Genomic DNA, 24860 nt, shown 5'->3' with positions numbered 1-24860 from the left:
TTTAAAAAATCAAGATACAAAAGCAAATTGCAGATTGAGTGATGCATTTATTTTGTAATATAAAATAATTCAGTAAGCGAAGGCAAGCTTAGTGTAGGGTTGTAATTATTTTATCTACTGAGACATATCCTAAATGGTCCAGAGAATTCTGAGCAGCTAGACCAGTGCAATATTTTTATTTAAGTTAAATATGTGTGTGTGTAACATGCAGTTGAATCATTTTCCAAAGACATCTCCAATTCAAATCCCATTTGATTTTCACGAAAGACCTCCTCTTGAAAACATAATTTCCTCATTTCTGAATTTAGATCCAAGATGGTGGTTTGTGTGCACCTGACTCTGCAGTCCTACTACACAAAACAACTACAGAACATGATGAGTGGTTTTGTGGAGACGAGAGCTGCAGCACTGAGCCATGATGAGGACTGCTGTCGAGAAGCTTACTTTCTGTGCCAGAAATGGTCACATTTTAAATAATTTTAATGAGCAGAACTCATGCAAATTGCCCTTCTTTGGAATACATCTTGGTCAGTCAAGCTCATAAAATACCATGTACAGTAACTGTCTCTTCATGCGGTCATTCTGAGCCAGTGAGATCTTTGGAGTAATAGAGTGGGTACATACTTGGGAGTAATAGAGTGGATTTCAAGTGGGTACATACTTGGGAGCTGGGTAAGGCATTGCTTTGCAAAGACTAGTTAAAGTAAAACTGTCTTTGCGTTCAATTTACCACAGTGCAGTGGACTTTGGCAAGAGCCTACTGATCACTTAACTTCATGGGCTGTGCCTAGGGACCTGTATGGGTCCTCTGCTGTCGGGTGTAGATTGCTTATAAACTTATATTTGATCAGAGAGGTCTCTAAAATCATGAGCAGATCCTTAGCTCCATTGAAGTCGGTTAAACTATGAGATTAACACAATCTGAGGATCTGCCTCATGTCCCCTTCGTGAACAGAAATTGAAGGATATCCCAGATGAGTGTGAAAGGGAGAAAGTAGCAGTAATTTATAGTTAAATATTTTCTAGCAGATCAGTTTAAAGAGGTTCAACAAAAAAAGAGGGAAATGGCCCTTAAAACTTCCAGTTGGGTTACTCAAGGCTGAGAAAGTATCCTCTTTGCTGAACAACAAGATTGACAGTGCACTCTGGCTCATAATTGAAAAGTAATAAAATATCTGAGCAGAACTGGCAAATTAAGGCCTCCAGCCAGTTTGTCAGCTTGCAGTCTACTCTAGGGAATTTGAGAGCAGCAATCTATTAAAAAAAGCCTTGATATATCTGTTAAAATTGTAAAGCTATTTTATGGGCACTAGAATGTGGAATTGAAAACAGCAGATACAAAACCTTTAGTAGTGTATTCATATTAATCAAATCGATCTTGGCCCAGAGGGACAGAGATGATGGGGCATAATCTGTCAAAATAGATAGAAACCAGCCTATTGGTGTGTTGATAGTGTGCTACAATGAGAGACCCAAGCTTGGGGTGCACTTTAGATCCTATGCCATAGGCTGGTGGAGACTAAATGTGTCATGGAGGTGATGCGCTAATTCTCCATGTTGCGGAGGCTGCCCCACCCCTCAGAGCCAACACACACTAGCTAATTCGTAGGCAGCATCAACTCTAAATGGACCTGCTGTTTCATCTCCATGCTGGATGCATGGCGTCACAGAGGGGGAAAACCAGTTGGGGGTAAGGTAAGAGGCAGATAGATGGCAAATGGGAATCTTTATGTTGAACAAAATAGAAAAAATTAGCCCCAGTACTGTAGAATATGTTCTAAACCACAATGGCTGTTCAGCAGATTTCTAATCAAAATGATTACAAGCGCCTGCTGAATTAAGTATTGCTCACAGTTAATTGAAATGTTACGTTTTGAATCGATGTTGTCATTCTGATGGGCAATGCTATCAAGATATTTAACTGCAGAATATCGAGAAAAACGTAGACAGTGCCTTCTATAATAGATGTAATATCTATGGGTTTAGACATTCCCAAGACATCTTGTAAAATGACACCATCTTTCATAGGTTAATGTTAAATATTTAATTAATCTTATATTTAACTGAATACTTTGCTTCCATTTAAGTCTTACTTTTGTTTTTTTTTTAAGTTGCATATTTTTGTGTTTTATAGGAAAGGGTTAGTTTGCTTTAGAAACAAATATAAATACCAAATTATTACTAAGAAACACTAAATTTTAATTGACTGTGGTTTTGTGCTCTTTCAGCCTCCGTAATTGTTTCAAGACCACACAGTTCCCCTAGGACTTGTAAACAGAGTGAGATTTAACCCTGCTCTATTTGTGAGGGATTTGGCGAGAACCCATGTAGCAGGAAACTTGAGTAAATGCAAAAGGAGAGTGAAAAGTGTCTTTTAACTCAGTCGTTCCCCATAGAACAAAGCTACTGCCTAGGCATCCCTTCTTGGCCCCACCTACACTGAATATTTTGTCTTGTTTCCACTGGTGAATTTACTATAATTTTAGTTATATATGTTGAGATTAATTAGTTAGCCCCTAGGAGTTTATGCCGATAGACATCACCCACATCAGAAAAGTGTGAAGATGTTGAGGCTATTAATTCACAAAAGATGGCAGCTCATAATCCTAGCAGAGTGAATTCTGTCTGTCTGTTGAAATGGCTAACTGAATCTGCACGCTATCAGGCTACTTCCTCCGTGACAACAAACTACATCTCAATTTAACTTATCAGCAATGCTTAAATGAGCATCTTTTTATTTCGTTGAGGTAGCATTTAAAAACTGTTGTAAAAAAATCTGAGATTGGGAGAGACAAATATTGGCATTTTGATGCAAAAATTATAGATGGTTTTATATCTAGAAAGCCTAGTAAATTTAGAGAAATTGCTACAGACATAACTTTACTAGAATGGCAGAATCTATTATATAATTAATTTCAAATAACTAAATAGGAGTTAATTTACTTTTGCAAGCCAAAAATCTGTTAGCTTATTGTGTTTTGTAAGATACAGAATAAGTTATTGGGTTTGTGTTCTGTTTTTAAATACAGAATAAATGCACTATAATGAGCAGTTGACAAGATGTTAATTCTAAAAGCTTTGGCCTGAATGCAATAAGATAGTCAAAATGTGATGCAAGTTGACAATGGGAGGTGAAGAATATATTTTTGGGAAATAAAAATGAATGGCAATATAGGGGAAGAGAATTATTTAGCTTTCATGCTTCATGGTGTATATTTTTCTCTCTCGTGTGTATGTCAAATAAAATGTGCTATATTTCTCTAAATTGTGTCTTTCTCTATATGTATAAATGAACAGATGCAGATAGAGCTCAAAAGCATGGCATGGATGAATTTATCTCTTCCAACCCCTGTAACTTTGACCACGCTTCACTCTTTGAGATGGTTCAGCGCCTCACTTTGGACCACAGACTTAATGATTCGTATTCTTGTCTGGCAAGTATATTCTTTGGTCTATAGTGATATAAACACCAGGAAAGAAAGTCAGAGCTAGTGCAAGTGGGTGCTGCTCCCATGTTGCCTGAGGAGTTGTCCCTGCTTTTGCCAGCTCTGAATTTGGTCCCCCAAAGGTATTTGTTTTTAAGAGGCAATAACTTACTGTTCTACTGCAGTAGCAATTTTGTGTTATAATTTATATTCACACTTTTTATAACGTTAGCTCCTGCAAAGGCAAACTCACAGCTGGAGAAATATTGTAGACTGCCGCAATGATATTTTGCAGTTTGCACCATTGCCCTACAGAATTTTACAGATGACGGTACAGGAGAAAAATCAATAGGTATGGTCCCATCCCCCTTGTCAGTGTAGTTACACCAGAATACATGTACCCCAGTATTTGTACGTACTTATGAGTCGGGTTCCAAGCAGCTAACAGTTTGCTCTGTCTGAGAAGTTACCAAATGTTGGGCATGATCCTGTAATCTATATTCATTCAGGAGTCCTATTGTCGGGATCACTCACATGAGAAAGGATTGCAGGATCTGGTACCACTGATTAAACAGAAAAAAATATTAAGATTATCCGAATATGACTTGTCTTTGTTATTTGGCTGCAAAGTGCTCAGCCCAATGGGCCCCTGATCTTTGATTGCGGTTCCTTGGTTCTACGATAATACAAATAAATACTAATGTACAGGAGTTGTACAGTGGATTTCTAGAATGAACAGTAACTTACAGTGTTTGAAATGCTAGAAGAGCCAGAGCCCTTAGAAGTCAGTGGGAGCCTTTCCATAGGCTTGAGTGGTCTTTGTATCAGGCCCAATATGCAGATGGCATTCTAGAGGGGTTAGATCCTGATCCCACCTGAGTGCACACTTTGCCCAGCAGCAGGACAACTTGGGTCTCCCATTGCAAATGATGCACGGAAGTCTCAGTAGAAGAGTTAACTCTTCATGTAGATGGAATGTTTGGTGGGCCAAAAATCTTCACCTTCTACCAAGGGCATAAGCTCTGAAATTGAGCTTGTATTGTACTTTCTTGTATTGGAAGCAAGTGATACTCCTGTAAAGCACCCAGAGGTTGTCATTAGGATTAAACATTTTTTTTTCACCTAGCCAGTACCTCTACACCACAGGGCTCTCTTCTGTTTTGTCAGTGACCTATACCCATCTTACCGCATCCAGGAACTCCTCTTCTGCAATGGACTAAGGGGATGGTAGATTGACTCACAGCTGAGGGAGAAGCATGGAAGCCATTACTGACAATGTCTCTCTTCAAGAGGAAAGCTGCCAGCCACACGTTTTATTAAAGAGGTGTCTGGGCCCTTGCTTAAGAAGCCACTAGAGCGATGGGGCTCGTATAAGCACTAAGGCACATGGATCTTTGGAGCTTAGTCTCATCATTTATCTCAAACCTCCCCATTTCAAGGAATGTGGTGATGGACCCTTTCTGACCACACTTGGATTCCACAGGTTTCTGTCCTTCCTTTCAGTGTGGCTTCACACCTGGCTGTGGAACTGTGTTTACCTCAGAGATTGATTTACTTCATAAAAAGGGACTGTGTTGACCTTATTAGCTCCGTAAGCAGCTTTTGATGCCATTGGCTGTAAGGTTTTGTTGACTTGTCTGGGCAGTGTTGTCGGAATGGCTCTTCAGTAGCTTCCCCCTTTCCTTTCCAAATGGTTCCAGAAGGGTGATGGGCAATGGCTCTTCCTCCCATAGGACTTCAGTGTGCAGGGTGCTGCAGAATTCTTCGTTTGTCACCTCTGTTGTTCAGTGTGTGCGAATGTTGACTGGCACTGCAGGAGAAGGTGGTGAGAAAGATAGACAGAGAACGATACTCAGTTTTGTCCCCTTTCCACTGAACCCAGATTCCACAGTCCCAGTCTTCTAGGACAGGTATCTGTATGAAAACAACCTGGCTGTGACCCATTTCCGATAAGACAGAAATTATGCTTGTTGGCACAGAGAAGCATTTAAGGAAAAGGAGCAGGAGTGTTGCCCGTGCCATTTATTGAGTGCATCTACCCACCGTTCCCCAAAGGATACACGGTTATGGCCATAGGGTCCTCTTGCTACTGGATTTTCAATTAGGATCGCTGCCTTTAATCTTCTGGCCAGGAGACTGCAGCTGTACCTCCCTAATGTTGAGCTCATGGAAGTACCCATGGCTTTGGTACCTTCAGCTTGGACACTTGCCTTTTGCTTAGGGGTACGCTTGAAATTTTACACAGAAACTGGATGCCTCCATTCTCCCCCTTTGGAACATGCTCCTTACATGGCCCACTTCTCCCAGGATGCCCCTGCAACCACCAAATCCCCACAATGCACCACACTACTCAGTCAAAATAGAGATTGTGTTACATAATGGGAAAGGCAGTCTACCAGGAATCCCAGACCATTGGAGACAGTGAAGGGCCTGAACTACAACTCCCATGAGGCAATTCACCACAATAGGGTTTAATGTGAAACCTATTTGAAACTAAATATATTTTTTTTTGTTTTTCTCAATGGAAAAAAAGAAAAATTTCAGCAGAATCTAAGTCCCATGGAGAGTTTCAATTTTGCAGAAACTCCATTGTCCATTAACAAAAAATGTAAACTGTACATACGGAAAATTCCTGAGCACCATCTCTATAACTGATGCCAAGTGTGCCCTTTCCATTTCCTGAGTGGTGCCTGCTACTCTTAGCATTTCTGTCTAGGCTTCTCATTCGCTTCTGGGTGCAATTCGAGTTGTTGTTGATGAGAATCATTAGAACGCTCAGAGGTCTAGAGTGCAGATACATTCGGTCACGTTATACCCCATCACAGCAGCCAAGATCAGCTGGGAGACCTTCTGACAGTTTGAACACTACATGGCTGGCCTGAGGTGCGAGGCCCAGACATGTACACTCTGGTGCATAAGGCAAAAACCCAGTAGGGGGCCAGGAGCTGCCTGAGGGTGTGAGGGAATGCATGTAAAAAAGCTACCAGTCTTTCAGTAATGTGTCCTACAAATCCAGGATCCTATGCTGGGGCTGGACAGAGAGCAGCATATGCTACCACTTTGTAGCTATACCAGAAGAGGAACAAAGGAGAAAGCTACCACCACCGCATGCCTCTGTACTCCGTTCCCCACTGTTTTTAAAGAAATACAGCTTTGCTTGGGAGTAAGTGCTTTTCCTCTCCCAGTTCTGCAAGGGTTCTTCCCCCCTCTTGCTAGATTGGAGGAGCCTGCTGCCCAACCTACAGCTGTTATGGGAGGACACCCCATTTGTCGTCCTCCTGACTGCCATGCATCCACTTTGATTTGGGGAAGACGACATCTTCAGACAAGTGGGCCCCTCTTCAGCGCCCCATCTGAGCTCTGGTTTTGGAATCGTCAGCTAGGGAATCGTGTTATGAGGCTGTGCACTGAGTCCCTGTAAGACTCTTTCCAGGGTTTCTGTCATTCTGCTGTGGAAGAGGCTGCCCCCAGCTACAATGCTCAGCGTCTTTCCTCCTGTCATGCCCAGGAGCCTGGGACGCTGCTCTGAAAGAGAGAGTGAGCAGCACTCTCTCTATTTTATGGAATAAAGAGCAACCTCCGGAGCTGCAGGCCGTGAAAGGTTCATGAAGCTTCCACAGGCTTCACAGCCAGGAAACCAAGTCTGGATAACTCTCTGGGCCCAATCCTGTCATCTTTTTCCGGCCATAACTCCTTGGGTGAAATCCTGGCCCCATTGAACTCAATTGGAGTCTCTTCTCTGACTTCAGTGAGGCCTGGATCTCTCCCCACCTGAAGGATCAGATCCATTGTAGGACATTCATTGCATTGCTACGACATGAATCGTAATTGCGGCAGCACCTCCTGCTCGGCCTGGCTTCAGGCTAGCCACTGCCTCAGGAACCCCCAGCCTTCCAGCCTGGTTCACTTTCAGTTGTGACATGGGCATCTGGCTACACCATTAAGGAAAAAGTCCACTCCTGCCAGGGTAGCCACACCCAAAACAAAACATCTTCCGCCCAGTCTCAAACTGTCTCTCCTTCCTGAGGGTCTGTCTTCTCTCTTCAACCCCTCCTGGGCTCATGTGAGACCATCCATAGAATTGTATGATTCTCTTGAGCAGTGACACTCAGCACTTCCTACCTGGAGTCTCCCTTCTCTCTCGGCACTCCTGCAGGATTCTGTCTAATCTCCACCCCTGAAGGGGTCTGATTTACCACCTGACCTGCCTGTCATGTGACTTTGCCCATTTTCTCTACCTGGGGAAGATGAGCTAAGTGTGCCACAGGTGGGGCTGACCACAGTCGCCTTGTGACAATGCCTCAAAAGCCACACATATATCTTTCAAGTTAATTCTTATCCTCTCTTCTGGTTTCCTCTTCTACAAAGTCCTCAGTTTTGCGGCGGGGGTGGGGAAGGAGAGGAGGATAAAAGATCAACGTATGTAACAAAGGGAAACAGAGAAAGACAAGGAAATTGACTTTTACCCTGGGCTCAAAGGACCAATAAAGACCAATTGAAACAAGGACTTCTACAGGCATCTCTTCTGCATTGTTCTGTACCTTAATTTTCTGGTGATCCCAGTAATAAAATGAACTGTATCTATTTCCTATATCTATGATTTTCCCCCTCATTATTTCAGTGCTTTTTTCAATCTGTTTTGGAGTTGGCCCAACAAGGATGAGCAAATCCCTTTCTATGTCTTTTGACTGAGCTCTTAATTGATATTTCTTCAACTCTTTTCAAAGCAGCTATTTTGGCATCTAGAAAAGATTTGGTGTCATCTGAGTGGTAGAAAATATATTTTAATCTTTCACAGCAGCGTTGTTTCTAAGATGTAGCATTTGGGGTAGCAGATGGGGTGGCAAAGAAGTTGCCTATAGGGGCAGTGCACTGCCTCAACCACTCTCCCGCCCGCTGCAGGAACTTTTAAATTAAAAGAGGAAAGACTTTGCAGTTTGATGCATTCCAGAAATGTATCTTACCAATTGTTTAGCACCCAAATTTCCATATAAATATTGCTGGGTTTGCAGCATTTTGAAAGGGTTCTATAAGAAAATTCTTATTCTAGCTAATGACTTCACAGACTGGTGCTGAATGTTCTACCTTAGTTGTCCCCAAAGAGTCTAATCCGAGTGGCTCCTCACGGAAATGAGGGAAATGTGAATCTTCCGGTTCTAATACTGTAGAACCTTGTTTGTGTGTCTTTGGTACATTCCTGTACTTGCCAGATACGGAGATAAAAGTCATTACTGAATAATTATCTGCTCTAACCAGGGAAGAGCATAATACAAATCTCCCCCACAACAGTGTTGTAAATATTTTGTGCTATTTTGCTCTACAAGTCTTTGGTTACCCTTAAAGATAAAAGAATTTTCTAACGATAAATACCGAGTCCTCACATTAACTAGAATAGTTGAAACATTTTTCAGCATTTTGAATTACATTTTTCTTAAATGTTACTTTAATGCTTTTTCATTGCAATTATCCTGTGTATTATTTGAGTTAGGAATGACAGGGCCCACTCCCTTGTCTTTTGCCAACCATTAGGTTTCCATTGTCTAGAAGAACAATGGAGCATTACATCTCCAAATCAAATAACTCTTGTGTTTAACAACCTCTATTTAAAATCAAGTCTCTTTATTTCTAAACAGGGCTGGTTCAGTCCTGGCCAAGTATTTGTGCTAGATGAGTATTGTGCACGAAATGGAGTCAGAGGCTGTCACAGACATCTCTGCTACCTCAAAGATTTACTGGAACGAGCAGAAAGCGGAGCTATGATTGACCCCACCTTGCTTCACTACAGCTTTGCCTTTTGTGCATCACATGTTCATGGCAACAGGTAAGGGATCATTTATATCTAGCAACTAAATGCCAGCAAGGGATGACTTTTTAAAATGTGGGTTTCCTTGGATAATGCACAACAATCCCCAACTTGTTTTCATACTGGATGTTTGGCAGCAGCTCTTCTGATGGCATAATTGGTTTGTTTGTTTGTTTGTTTCTGTTCTTGTTCAAATGAAAGCAATAAAAATGTGCATACAGAATCCAAAATGATCATTTTTAACTTTTCTGCTCAGAAAACTCAAGATACACTTCTTGTTAATGTATATTTGGATGCCTAACTGAAATCTGTATCATTGTCATACATGCATAAATGGATATAAAGAATGTATTACATTGATTTTAATTAATGTACTAGAGCATCCAACAAGTTACCACAGGTAGCATTTTTGCCAGTGCCTGAGTTCCACTTTCAAATGTGATTTAGGCACCTAGGAGCCTACATCCAATTGAAAGTTGGCTCCTAACTTGCTTAAGCATTGTTGAAAATTTCCCCCCACATCTTATTGTTGTTGCAGAGCAATTTCAAGTTCATAGTTTGCTTGTTTTCTTCTCTCAAATGTGGCAAACATACTGTGGCAAAAAGTGTCACTGTGCTACGTTTCCTTTTCTGTATTGTTTTATTGACAGCTAGAGTAGCTGTTGCAGCTTCTTGCATTGAGGTTGTTTTCCAAGTTGCATTATATACTCTGAAATGTCGCACTCTATTCTGCATATGCTACTGAATAACAGAGTGTTACAAAATAATTATGTGTTTTTGTAAACTCTCCGTTAAACATCATCCAGAATTATGATACACATTGTCTGGATTTTATATTTTGAGACTGCCATGCGATACACAGTTAATTTTATATGTCTTGTCATGGAAACAGAGTATTTAGTTTCTTGTTTTCTTTTTAGTTCTGACTTCCTTTTGCAAGTTTGTATCTTTTGGTGTTTATTATTTGGTTTCAGTTTTGTTTTCTTTCATTTATTTTTTCATGCTTTCTTCTGCTTCTTTCACTTTTGTTGCTGGCTTTATCCTGTGCATTTAAACTCATCCCAACCATTCCCCAAAGTCAACAAATTACAGAGTTACTTGGTGGGTCACAACCAAATGCAGACGGCGAGGGGGGCAAAATGTTGAATCCCTCTGCCACTGAAGTGGAGACAAAAAAGGATTCCAAAAAGGAGTCCAAAAAAAGGAAAGATTCCAAATCCCAGCCGAATCCAGAGCCGAAAAGGTAAGAGAGAGAGAGAGACCAATGCACAGAATTGTATTCTGTAATATATAATAACTTTTCAATCACTGAGCACACTGGGCACTTTGCGTTTACCATATTTACAGGGCTCAGAAGCTTTTGAAAAGGCAGATTTAATAATATGATAGTAAAAGAGCATCCAGCAATTTGGGGAACCAGTGAGTTTGTGATTTTTCAAATGTGTATTAGAAATAGAGTATTCAAAAATTACCTAAACAGAGAGGATACCAGTGAAATAAGAGTGCCTATCACTACAAGGTTATTAAGGGCAGTTCTCTGCTCTTTAATACTAATTCCACTATCCACAGGATGCATTACTGCAGAAACCTAACTCTGTTTTGAGGATATATAGGGCCTGATTGAAAATGCACTGAAGTAAATCGGAGCTTTGCATTTTACTTTATTGGACTTTGGATCATACTTTACAGCAGCCAAGGGTTCAGATTTTGATTTTCTTATTCCCATGTAACTCTGTTGATTCCAGTGTAACTGAGAGCAGAATCTGACCACTGTGTGTATGTCAACAGCAGGGACATATTAAACTTGCCAACTGTAGACTGCTATTCTATCCTGTTGTGTCGAGGGAATAGTAAATGGGGAGGGATGTGCTGAATTAAAAACAATGGGCAAGATGTGGCAATCTGTTAACTCATTTTTTGTCTGCACAGTGCCTCGCACAATGGGGTCCCAATTTTGGATGAGGCTCTGGTACTATTGTAAGACAAATAATAAATAATACAAAATGGATATCTCTAAACAAGCTGGGTTTTTAGTAACACTAGACTAGTCCCATACCATGGATTGATTGTGGTGTTAAGCTTTCTTTTGCTCTAACGAGACCATTTGCCATACATCTGACTTAGAAACCAAAGACTGAGTGTCTTACCTAGGGACATGTTATGTTCTCCAGAACTTGTCATTTTTGAGTCAAGATTGAATGTCTTTCTGACGCCTGTGCTCTAGTTCAAACAGAAGTTATGGGCTTGATGAAGACATTATTGGAATTATTGGGTGAGGTTCTCTGACCTGCGTTATGGAGAAAGTCAGACTGGATTGTCACAGTAGTCCTTCCTGGGCCTAAAAAAATCTGTAAATCTGTATCTTTAATTTATTATTATGGCTCAGGCAGAAATCAGAGTATCTAAGTTCCTTAGATTCCTTGTTGTGATTCCTTTTTGAAAGAATATTCAGGCTATGTGCATGATTTGTTTTAGAGCCAGGCTAGACTGACACAGCTGGGGAAAACTGTTACTTATTTATGTGCTACCTAATCACCAATTACCAGTGTATTTGTGTGTATAAAGCCACTCTATCTTTGACAGTCTTGTGGAAGTAGACAGTCTCCTTTTCCCACCTTTCATTTGTTGCTTGTTTTCTTAGGTCTTACACCTGCAGTCTGTTCTACCTAGGCAGAGCCTTAGCTTATTGCAGGGTCAAAGCCTTACCTTGTAAGCTCTTTGAGGTAGGCATCATGTCTTGCTCTGTGATTGTACAGCACTTAGAAAAATGGGAACCCATCTAGGCTTGGAACCTTTGAGCAATGTTGTACTAGAAATACTACTAATAATAAATAACATCGTTATTTGTGCGCCCAGCTCTTTGGGAAAAGGTATCATTTGAACATACACATTAAAATGTATATGGTCAGTATCTTTGCTATTTAACAAAAACATATTACTTTTGTCATAAACCCGGATATATTAATTGAACTTTCTTTAGAAACTGGACATTACGTCACTTTTAGAGGGCAAAAAAAAACAACTGGTGGTTTAGCTTTCTCGGGAATGAGGTTGGCTGTCAGTCAGACTATGCCACTCCAGTCATGAAGGTCGAATAGAGAGAGAATTCTGTGTGGCTATCAATCTCCTATGTTAGCAATAGACAGTGATGGAGCAGAGGTGGGTTGTCTGTTTGTATTGTGTTTGTGTCAGGTCAGACAGTGAGACAACAGTAGCTTGCAGTCAGTGAGAAAGTGCAGAGAGAATGTGATTCAGATGTTCAGGACAGCCTGAAGGTCGGGACTGACAGAATGACAGGCCATCATAGAGAAGAAACTAACTAGCTGCTGTCCAGGGTCCTGCTTCCTTAATACTGCCTTGTTATCTGATCAGTGTCAGTGCAGGACAGGAACAAAGCGGCTGCTGTTAAAAATACACCTCTAGCTTTGCTGTGACCTTATTGCCATATCATGTGAAATGGTCAAAAACCAATATGGGTGATATTTCCAACCACTACTGCAGTCTGTTTCCCCTTTACCTCGACTTTTTTTTTAAGGTGATGAGTTGTTAGACCTTTGAAAGCTCGAAATACCTACTCCAAAGGGACACTATAAATCATTGCCATCTGCAAAATAGAATCCATTAATTTCTCTGTTAATTTTACCCATACTTTAAAAATAAAAAAGTGACAGTTAATTGCAGTTTTTTATCCCAGGTTTTGCCTTCTGCAGACATCTGTATGCATGATAGATGGGAGTGTCATAGATATACATACCAATCATGACTGTGCAAAGCCTACTAACCCTAGTTACCATAACTAATTACAGTTCACTGAAATTAAGGAAATTAGTGATGGTACTTCTTCCCTGTACTTAAGGATGCAACATTAGTGGATGCCTTAAAAAGTTCCACCAATTTGAAAGATTTTACCAGTTCTAATGGAAATCTGGTAGAAATCATTCAAATTGGTAGAATTTTGTAAAGGCACACCCATTTGGATCTATTTGCTTTAGATACTTATGTGGGCCCCATTACAGTAGTATTGACCATCTCACAGTCCATTAATGTAATTATCCTTACAACACCCTATGAGACAAGGAAGTGCCATTATCCCTGTTTTGCAGATGGATAACAAAGGCACAGACAGACAACGTGATTTGCACAAAGTTCCACAGGAAGTGTCTGGTGAATCGGGGACTTGAACCCACGTCTCAGGCTGGTGCCTTAACCAGTGCACCTTTCTACCTCTCCCTTTTTAAGAGTTCCCTACTTAGGGTTTTATTCCTTGACTATAAACACAGCTGTTGCTGATTGACCCATGTAAAAACAAAAATGGTTTTTAAAAATAAAATTGGTTAGAGTGGGCAAAAAAATTGCTGCTTTTGTGGTTTTATATACCTTTTTGTCCTAGTATATTGAAAATTTATTTCCAGATTTGTGTAAAAATTAAGGACTGGATTAGTGGATGTTGAGCCCATCACCACTTGGACTTCATATTGAATCTGGTCCAAGTTGGTGGTGAGGGAACATTGTGATTATCTGGCAGCTGGTCAGTGATCTGTGTGAAATGAGCTGGTGTTCGGTCCAGTTTCTCAGTCCCATCACCAAACATCCACACGATCAATTATCTCACTATAATTTGCCCAGTTTTTGCACACAGGTGGATTGGTGCACTGTCCTTCCCATAGTCACTGTGTTTCACAAACACTAAATTCACTTTCAAAATGAAATCAAAATTGGCATCCCCTGCATCTGTTGCCTTTGCAGATTGTCAACTGTTGTCAGACTCCAGAACTATTACCATTCTGAAGTAGTTTGTGGAACTTGTGGAATTAAATATCTGCATTACATTTTAGAGCTTTCTCAATTATGTCTCCTTAATATTTGGTTTATATCGCACAACAAAAATTTCATAGAGCTGGTTGAAAAATGGGAAAGAGTTTTTTCAAATTTTTCATGAAGAAACGTCATAGAAATTTCAAAAACTTTCAACCAGCTCCAGACATTCATAACATCTCTGTTTGCTCTCTTTGGAGATTATATTCATTCTTTGATTAATCGATCGATAGTGGGCACTAACACATGTTGTATCAGAGAGCCATAGGTTAACAAAACCATACTACAGGTAATACCATACTTTTTATTAATTCCTGGATCCATGTATTAGCCAGAGCCATAATAGGAATGTATTGACACAGAACATGTTACTGATGTCTTCAAAACATAGTCTGTTGTATAGGCTGAGATGATGCATTATGCCAGTGATCCCCCGATAAATAGTATCGTGTTACATGCTGACATGATACATTGCCATGGGTATACGACAGGAAGATGTGCCAGTGGAGCATCCACGCAGTCCGAGCATGGTTCTTTGGGGATGCATGTTGCACTTGAGACAGAGTGAGCCATGACTCAGCTCTGCATATCCACAAAGCACCAAAGCCTGGACTGAAATGAAGAGAAAAGAGAAGTGTAATAAAAGCCAAAGCTATAGTAATGAAATGGGCTGTCTTTTTATTATTGTCCCATGTGGCTGATTAAGGTTGGGCCACATAGCTACGTTAAAAGTCCTCTTAAGAAAAAATACAGAAAAAAAGAACTATACAATCTTGAGGATAGAATATAAATTCACAGGAGCAAGAGGGATTGAATGAGGTTGAAACTTAATGGCCAACCCTTTAAAGGGAGTTCCAGTGCAGTTGGTGGGACACTCTGCAGATGTATGGGTTTGTCTGTAGGGCTGCCTTTATACCATTAGTGCCTTGGACTATAAATCCCATAATAGTCTGTGATGCTAGATGTAAGATATGTCTTGCACCTGACTGCAAAGGCCTGAGTTGAAGATAGCATCTGTCTTATCTTAGATTTGCCTTTTGTTAGTTAAAATCAGATTATTTCCATTATTTTTGACATGCTTTATTTTATCATCTCTGATGTGTGTGAAACACATGCAGAGATTTGGTTACTGCATCTAAAGAGTATTTTCTCCAATGATAAAGCTTAAAGTAGTTAAGCATAAAAGGTGGAAGAGATGATTTTTTTTTAATTTATAAGCCTCTTCGCTTTTCAGACAGGCTAATGTCAAAGAGATTAACCCAAAGGAGCTATACTGTAGATTTATAATTGCATACAAATGCATGTTATTGCTTCATATATTAGTCTTTGTTAAAAATGATTTTGATATATTTGTTTTAGCAGCATAACTAGCCCTGAGGGCCTCCGGGTATAATTAGAAAAGGGCATGGTGGGGGAGGTGTGGCTTGCAGAATGAAGCATTGGCCTTAGGATCACAGGTCCTAATTATAATTTATAATTAACCCTGTGATTTGCACAACAGTCTAAACTAAGGAAAGAAAATCTTTTTGCAGTTTGACATGAAAATGTGTGTGTTTGTTTTTTAATTTCACAGCCTGCTTTTTTGGTTGTTTTCATACTTTAAAAACGAAAAGTTGAAGAAAAATAGGGAACTCGACATCGATGGAAGAATAGCATGTAAAACTTTTCCCGTGAAATATTTATGTTAAGCACTGACAAATCTGCAGGTGATAACATACATCTGTAACAAAAAGAGTTATCCCTGAAAACGTGTGTTTTGGGATTGCTAAATATAAATTTATAAATAATGGGTTTTTTTAAATTTCTGCCCTCCCCCCACTATTTAAACCAGACTCCTCTAATTTGCCTGGCAGGATCAATATAGGATCAGATGAAAATCTGTTACCATTCAAATCGGAGGCATTTATGTTGTATGTTGATGTAAATCCATAGAAAGAAAGAGACATAGATACTCTGTGTGTGTGTGTGTACACATTTATATTTAAATACAATGTAGGTGCAGCATTTCTTTCACTGTTTCTCTCCTACCACTCCTGCTACTGTCTACCCCAGTGTAATATAAATCTTACATGGCCACTGTGAATGTGTGTGTTAGTTTTCTACAATTGTGTTTTAGCTAAAATGTAATGTGCAAATTTTGTTTGCTGAAGGAAGCTGTGATTCCATATATAAATTAAACATCCAGTATAGAGTTGATGGGAAGCCTTTGTTAAATAAAAAGAGGTAATACCAGCATGAATAAGAAAATTAATTCATGAGATTTCACCTTCTTTTGAGAATATCTTTAAGAACCATCAGTAGTGCATGTTCTGACAAGGGAATTATCTAGAACACAGAAGTGAATGTAACATTATAGAGAGGATAGCTTATAAAACCCTTAGTTTGCGTAGCAAATGGAAAAATAAATATGCTTCAAAATTATTCAGTTTTCAAATATATTTGACTAATGTTTTATTTTAATTAGGTTTCAGAAATTATCACGTTAATAAATTAGGTGCAGGGCTTTTGATGGCGTTTTTATATAGTTCTGTCAATATCCTTGCATTTGTCGCTAATTAATGAGTTCCTAATGCTTCAGCTTCTGGGGAGATGAGCAACAAAAATTAACATAACTAGTAAATCTGAAGATGTGCAGCTGGGTTATAGTATTTGAAATTTGACAAAACCATTGGAAGTATTATTGTTTGTGACATGGCTCAAGATGGGAGATTGTGAGGAGAGTAAAGATGACAGAACTGGTGCTAACCACTGTGACAACAACTTGAAAAGCAGCCGACATGACATCTTTCCTATCATGCTGCCGAAAATGTCAACTTTGTGAAGGACAGTGAGAAAATGGTTTGCCGAAAATTTGAAAGGTAGATTCAAGAGATGCTCATCATGTCAGATGTAATATAGTCCACAGCTGTTTGAGAAAGGAAGTCCTTGCAGTTGTGATGGCTCCCAGTTGGCAGGCCCTTCCAGACATCCGTGCGGCTCCAAAAATGGCTACAGTTGACCTGTAGATTGTCTCAAGTTTGTAGTAGAATGAGATGCAAGGGTGAGCTATTGTTTATCTAGCATGCAGTTTTGTAGAACGATGTAAGGTACATAAGGTAACTTTTTAATTGTCTTAAAATGGCTGAATTTGGCATTGTGTCTTCTGTTAAAGATCAAGAAAAATCAAGGCCTAACTATTTATGACCGAAGCATGGTGAATATTTGAAATATATATATATATAGTCTGTGTGTAGCTAGATAGTTACATTTTTGTCTCAGCACAAACCGTTTGGACATTATAACTTAACTTAGATGAGTTGTGGATATATATTAACTCTAGTCCAACGAGGTTTGGACCCAGCCATGTGTCCACATAGAGTTTCTAACAGTGTCAGTGCTTTAGACTGAAAACTGCCAGAGCACTGAAAATTTAGGCTGCCACTCCAAATTGTAATGACGCAGTTGTGCCAAAGCATTGTAAGTGTCTGAAATTGGTGTTGCCTGGCAAGTGCTAAAATAGCTAGATCAGACAGAATTAAAGCCTGATTCAGAGCCTGTTGAACTCGGTGGAAATATTTCAGTGGCTTCAAATGGGTTTGGATCAACCCTACATACAACTCTGGACGCTGTCCCACTGAAGACAGTGGAAAATGCGCTGGGACTTTAAATTGAGTGCCCCTTGCTGGGTTAAACAGTATGCAGTGATATTTTACATTAATAATTTGAATTAAAAGAGGGGCTGAAAATTTATAAAACTAGTATTTTTTAACTGAGAAGCCTCTTGGCACATGTACTATTCCCTAGAAAATAAGTCTGCATTTAAACTCTTGAGTCTTCTGTGGCCTTTTCAGTAAATCTTTTACTCTGAGGGCTATTAACCCAACAAATGGTAACATAATTTTCAGAATTTTTCCAGTTCATCAGCATATTGTTCCTATTTCGGGCTCTTTACAGTCAAAGTATTGTGGCTACATCATTTGTCAGTTGCTGATACAATTGACCTTAATGAAACTCTATGAGCTATATGGATTTTGTACATCTCTGCGGATGTGCACTCAAAACTCATATGAGGGCTTCAATCCTGTCCTTTGACATAGAGTATTTATCATGGAGTATCTTGAAAAATCTGCCACTCTACTGGCAAGCAAACTAGATTCCCCCATGTACACAGCAGTGCTGACATGCATAACTGATGGCATGAACATGATCTGAATCTGAATACTAATTATTTCTAGGATTTTGGATCAAAAATATACTAACCATGTTCAGTGGCTGTGTTTTAAAATCAATGTATAACTGGATTTACCTGGCTTACCTGCTTCTTCAAAATAACTAGACCTAATTGTGTACTAATGAGACCAAATCCATTCTTCCAGAATTGTTTAATAAATGTGTTTTCCAGCTAAAATTTTATATTCCACAGTTCAGCCTAAATAAAAATTTTACAGCTGAGCTTGGCAAATAAATGATAGGAGATTCTTATGGAAATGCTGATTAAATTTAAAGATATCCACTGTCATCTGGGCCTTTTAATATGTCCAGGTTATAAGTGTTATTTAATGTAGCTTTAGCACTTACATATAATGAAAAGAAAATCAATTAAGATTGTGTTAGCATCTCTGTTTGGATTTGTTAAGAGAACTTTTTACCTGTGTTCTAACAGCAGAACTAATATTTATGATATTAAGAGGTTTCTGCATCTGAGGTCAGTGAAACATGACTGTACAGATTGTAATTTTTCTTTTAGTTTAGGGCCTTTTGATTCTTTAAAAGGAAAATAAAGCTAACCAATTAACCCCTGACAGGAGGTTTGTTAGAAGCTGTGTAATCCCTTGCCAAGCCTTTTGTATTACCAAACTAGTCTAGTACTAAGGATTTACACAGTTTAAGCTGAACACTGGAGGAGGCCTTTAAGTAAGAACATTTGTTCAATTTTAAGACAAATGTTACCTAAAGAGAGAGACTGCTGGTATAGGCTACACAGTAATACACAAATCTGTATGCTTTGCCTGTCAATAATAGAAACTAGTGATGTTTATTGTCTGAGTTGCTGATTTCTTTGGTGAATGGATTAGACTAGCCCTCTACCCAATTCAGAGATTATGCTGTGGCGTGTATTTCTCTGGTGCGGGGGAGAAGGTGGTATGTGTGCAGAGGATGCTGATTTCTGCTCACACATTGGTACAAATCAGGAGTCAGTTTAAATCAGCAGAGTTACAAAGATGTAAAAATAGAACGTGAGCACAATGAGGCATGGGGACTGTCCATATTATCTATCACCATTACAGGTGAAGAATGGAAGAGATGATTGCTTGCGCACTGTGCTCTGTGAAAGATGGAAAATACCCCAAAGTCGCTACTTGTGGCTGCCTTATTCATAATGCAGTCCTGTGCATTACTGAAATAATAAAAGTGTAACAAATTTTCATTGAAGCACTGCTTTGATGGAATGTGTTATTTTTAACGAAATTCTTAAATTCCTGTAAAAGGACATTATTTTTGAAAATGCAAAATGTATATTGATCTTAGAGCATATATTTCTGTTTGTGCTCCTTCCTTTTACATGATAAAATGTTATAACGTGATTCAGTGGACATGAATGAGTGCTGTATTTTTATATTCTATTTGTATGTGAGTTTATCATGATTATACTTTCATGCTGTGAACCATATTTTAAATTTGATAAATGTGAATATGATTATTTCTGTAGAAATGAATAACATATTGAGCCAGACAGGACTTATACGCAGTCCTTACTTAATGAAAATTCCCATTGTAGTATTTATATATTTGTCTGTGTATATATATACACACACATATGTGTGTGTATTTTTAGAGAGAACTACATTTTTCCAGGTTTTTCTGCAGTAAACAAAAATATAGTGATTTCACTCTTTAAAAACATGCATATCGTAATTTTAAAATTAGTATATTTTATTCTGAGATATGCTTTCTAAACAGTCATGCTGCTTTACCCATTAGTGCTTCTTTGCATGGCATATGCAGTGTATCCTGGATCTAAGAGTTGATGACATGCATTTCCAAAAATTGCAATATCTTGTTTGCTGTACAGATGACTTACCAGGGTCATGAGGTGAAGCTTGAGTCATTCATGGCATTTTTCCTTCAGGCCTGATGGAATAGGAACTGTAACTGTAGAAGAGAAAGAACGTTTTGAAGAAATCAAGGAGCGGCTCCGCTTGCTTCTGGAGAATCAGATCACCCATTTTAGGTAAAGGCAGAGGCTCTTGGTTTAAAGTGAGAGAGGATGCATTTCCTCAAGACTCCATCCCATAAAAGATGAGTCTTTTAGATTTCAAAGGTTGCAGCTTATTATAATTCTGCATAAGTAATATGCACAGAGTAAAATAACTTGGTACATTAGGGTGCCAAAACTTGCAGCTGCAGAAGACATGAATATGTTCATAGCTGATAAACAGAAGGCTTAACCTTTTAAAGGTATTTCAACTCAGCTTGCCCACATAGGCACAGCAACAAGAAGAGGACTCATATTTGACAAATAATTCTAAGCAAATAATTAAAGACCCTGTGATCTTATTTCTTCCTCTTTCCCATCCCCTCCTGCTTACTGCATTCTGCTATCTACTCCCATCTCTTCCTAGTACAAAGAAAGGCAGGGTTTTTTTCATGGATGGTTTAATTTTGGGAATAATGGATATCACCATTTGGTTTTCCCTGTGATTGAAGCATAGGGATATATCCTCCAGGCTCTGGAGCACATCATGGAGAGTATTTCTGAGATTTCCTAACAATCCCACTGAGGTACCTAATCAAAATTACTCTTTCAGGCCTTGATCCAGACTCTTGGGCCCTCATAACACCACTTGAAGGGTAGGGGCCTAATTCAGGGAAGCAAGAACAAAGCTCTCGCCCCGCCACCCAGTCTTTCTTATCAGATCACTCTTAAGCCTATTGGTATATTTGCCCATGTGCATTTGAGTTAATCTTTAAAATTGGGTTTTTTGCTAGGTACTGCTTTCCATTTGGCCGACCTGAAGGTGCTTTGAAAGCTACTCTATCCCTACTGGAAAGGGTAAGCATCACAATAACAAAGGCAGGTTAAAATTCCTATGTTCTTATTCAATCATATAGTAGAGTTTACATGGCAATTATATTTATGCATGGATATACACACAAATTGAATTAGATCACATTACAGCATCCGTTCGTTCACGGGCATGAGTAGATTTTGGAGGGGGATTACACCCTGTAATGCAGTGTACAGAAAATTCTAAATATTGTGAATTATGGGCCTAATTCTCTAGCCAGTTAAACCAGTTTTGTGTCCCAAGATGATGCAAATTAAGGAACACGGATTCAATGGAATTATGCTGGCATAAAACTGGTGTAATGGGGTGATGAATCAGACCCTTCAAATTTAATTGTTGGAAACTTGTCTGAAGAAATAACAGTTCTAAAAAGCTTCATGTCGCTGAGTAAAGTAGGTGCTTGCAGAAAGGGTACCTGTAGTAATGCCGCAGTGGCAGCTTTGGTTCGGTGGGGTCTGAACCTACGGCTTCTGGATCTAAAGGTGTGAGTTTCTACTGCTTGATCAAAAGAATCAAGTGCACTCGGTCTTTTAAACTTTACTATGTAGGCTGGCCACTAGAGGTGAGCCACATAGAGTAAAATAGCCACACTGGGTTAGTGTTGGGTACTCATACGTTTGTCGAACAAACAAAAAAAGATCAATGGTGTGTGTGTTTGGTGCCACATCAAATCAGTTTTTCTTATGTCCAGGTTCTGATGAAAGACATAGTTACTCCTGTCCCTCAAGAGGAGGTAAAAACAGTCATCCGTAAATGCTTGGAGCAAGCTGCTTTAGTCAACTATACTAGACTATCAGAGTATGCCAAAATTGAAGGTAAGGCAATTACTTTATGGTGTTAAAATGTTACTGTGTTTCTATGTGGAAACTACCGCTAGCGGTTATTTAAAACAATGAATTAACTATTTATTTGCTTGACAATAAAACTGAAGTCAAAGGGAATATGGAATTGGCTGGGAAATGTATTTGTGGTGTTTGTTTTGTTTGTTTTTTAAGAATTAAGAGCAGAGGTTAGCGAAATATTTCTTTTTCTAGGAAAAAGATGAAATGGTTAACAGAATCATGGCTTCTTCTGAGCACTAGTGCGTTTGGCCAGTTGTACAACAATCGTACTCGTGTCTTTGTTTTAAAAAAAATTAGAAGTACGTGGGATGTCATGTTTGTAGCTGAAAAGGATAATGCTGCTAATTGCTTGTGACAGTGGAGTTCAGAGAACAACCAAAATATAAGAAGCTAAGAAATGTTTTATCTCTGCTTAATTGTTTGTAGCCAACTTAAAATGTCTTTTTCTGGGATGTGTTTCACTGCTTTTGCTTTGTGAATAGTGGAAGTCATCAGTTGATCCCATTCTTGCATCAGATTTCTTTCTTGTCACTCTAAATCCAGCATAGCTGATATCATTGACCTTTTAAGTTATGGGGGAATAATAACTGGTGACCAGAGACACATGTAGCCATCAAAAAGACATTTTAAAACTTGCTGGAGGATATGTGTTTTGTTGGAGCTCGATGATCAGCTAGTTCTTCACATGTTAATCAGATTTCATTGTTACCTTGTTGGCTGCTATACAGCAATTCGAAACTCCTACACAACTTTACAAGTGCTTGTAACTGAAAGCTGTATGTTCAAAAAGAATTGTTTTATTCTGGATTTTGGTCTTCTGTTGTGTGTGAAATATAAAGTTTTACTAAAGCTAGATTCACATTATATGCCTCTAAGACATTACTGAAAGAAAAAAAAATCACCATCTGATTTGTTCCTAGCCCTTGTTTATATGAGGGCATGGGTTATTACATGTCAAATTTTCTAGGTTCTGTACATGGTGTGTCCTCTCTTTTTCTATTTTTTCTGTCTGACAATGCAAATTGTGTACCAGTGGTAATGAATTCATTGTTATGCATCCAGTGAGAAACACTTAAGAATTGGGCACTAAAAGGATGTTTATCAACTCTTGACTTGGTAATGAGTGACAAAAATAGAGAAGGATTGAAGGTTTAATAAGCACTGTATTATCAGGCAATTTATCGAAGTACTCAACTTCACAGGATATGTTAATTGGTGTATTCTGTAAAATGCAATGTTGAAATAGACTTGACGAGGACGGAGGAGGACTCAGAATCAAAAAGCAACTTTTGTTTTGATGGATGCTTCTACCAAATGCTGGCTTCCCTAGGTCTCTGTGTAAATATCACTAACCTGTTGGTAAGATTTGCTCTCTTCTTTCAGATAAATCTATGCAAAAACAAACTTTATGATCTGTAAGTAAAAATGCATTCACTTCCAAAGTAGAACAGTTAGTGTGTACTTTCCTTTTGTGCCTCAATTCTTCTTGGTTGTGTTAATTATCTGCCCTCTTTTTCGCACTGTGACTTTTAGGTCTGGGAATACTTTGAAGCAACAAACTTTTTTTTTTCCAGCTACCTTTTCCGAGAAATACTTCATTCCACACTACCTGCTCTCCTCTGCTTCTCTCCTTCCTTATTTGTGATTGGCCACAGCCACTTTTCTATATTGTCTCTATAAAAGTGGTTGTGACACCAATTTCAAAGCATGCTGGGATTGTTAATTCAAACAACCCAACATCCGCCAGCTGCATGCATCAGGTTTTCTCTCATGAGCATAGTCCACGACAAGCTAACATAGTTTGTAAAAAATAAATTTTCTACATGTGATGCATTTCTCTGTACAAATATGATTTTGACATTAAAAAGCTTCTATTTGAATAGCCAAACATTTAAGAAATACTTGTAACCACTGAGGAAATACCAGTCGCAGCATTGCTTGAGGCTATGTTTATGAAGAAATACCTGTAAAAGCCTTAGATACTGAAGGCTAAAATCCTTAGTATCTTGGAGCCTTAAATCAATAGAATTCTATTTCCCTTTATTCATGATGTTTTGATCATTATATTCTTGCAAACAATTCAAAATAAACCTTTAGAATCATGGTCGCAACCTCTTTTGTGACTCATGGGCATGCTGAATGGTTAATCCAGTAGATCTCCAATTTTAAATCTCCTTTTTTTTCTTTTATTCTGTGTGTATCCCAAAATACTCTACAGCTATTTTCCTTTTAAGCTAATGTAAAGTTTTCCTCTGACCTATGACCTATAACCTCTTTACCTCTGACCTAAGCCTCTTGCATGCCCAAATCCTCTTTTATAGGGAAAAAGAGAGAAATGTATGAGCATCCTGTCTTCTGCTTGGCCTCTCAAGTGATGGATTTAACCATTCGTGAGTACCTACCACCCTCCTCTCCATGCTGTCTTCACTCTTTCTGTTTTCATTACTTCAAGAAAATCCAGATCCAAACCAACTCACTTTCCTTGCTTCAAGTCTTTTAGCATTGGCTTGTCTGTTGCTTCTGTCTGTGAAACCCAGTGTGAGAAGTCCAGTCACTTTTTATCAGCCTAAAACAGGTTAGACAATTAAGCCATTTGTTTGTGATAAACTCAGATTGTCCGTAAGTTTTTTCAGTTATTCTTTATGTCTGTGACCTGAATGCATTTTTACTTTGCTTCTGTGTAACCCCAATTTGTAAAGTGCTTTTGTCACTGGTACACAATCAAAAGGTAGCAGCTACACTGGGGAACAATGAGCTAGAGGTCAGATAAAGGACATTTGGAAAAAGCCATCCCTTTTCCTGTGTATAAGATCTTTAAACAATCCTGTGTATAAGATCATATGAAGCTGTCCTTTCTCTGTACATCAGATCTTACATGTCTTCTGTCTGTTATCTCTCAAGCAGAAATGCTTTACTTGTTCTCTTT

At 38.9% G+C, this 24860-nt stretch overlaps 1 protein-coding gene across 6 annotated transcripts in view; it reads left to right on the top strand.

Annotated features, from left to right (window-relative positions):
- CADPS (calcium dependent secretion activator) overlaps positions 1-24860 on the top strand; it is a 389515-nt gene that overhangs the window by 263069 nt on the left and 101586 nt on the right. For 3 of the 6 annotated variants that reach the window (XM_073350982.1, XM_073350978.1, XM_073350979.1), the window contains exons 12-16: positions 3298-3434; positions 9059-9246; positions 20153-20254; positions 21013-21076; positions 21784-21907. In XM_073350982.1, coding sequence (XP_073207083.1) covers positions 3298-3434; positions 9059-9246; positions 20153-20254; positions 21013-21076; positions 21784-21907 — 615 coding nt within the window. Of the gene's footprint in view, positions 1-3297; positions 3435-9058; positions 9247-10306; positions 10472-20152; positions 20255-21012; positions 21077-21783; positions 21908-24255; positions 24325-24860 lie in introns of all 6 variants that reach the window. The other 3 variants (XM_073350980.1, XM_073350977.1, XM_073350983.1) reach the window with 2 other exon arrangements.

The sequence above is a fragment of the Lepidochelys kempii genome, chromosome 7, assembly GCF_965140265.1.
Source record: "Lepidochelys kempii isolate rLepKem1 chromosome 7, rLepKem1.hap2, whole genome shotgun sequence".
Classification (NCBI taxonomy): domain Eukaryota; kingdom Metazoa; phylum Chordata; order Testudines; family Cheloniidae; genus Lepidochelys; species Lepidochelys kempii.
This window is presented reverse-complemented; position numbering and strand designations above follow the sequence as displayed.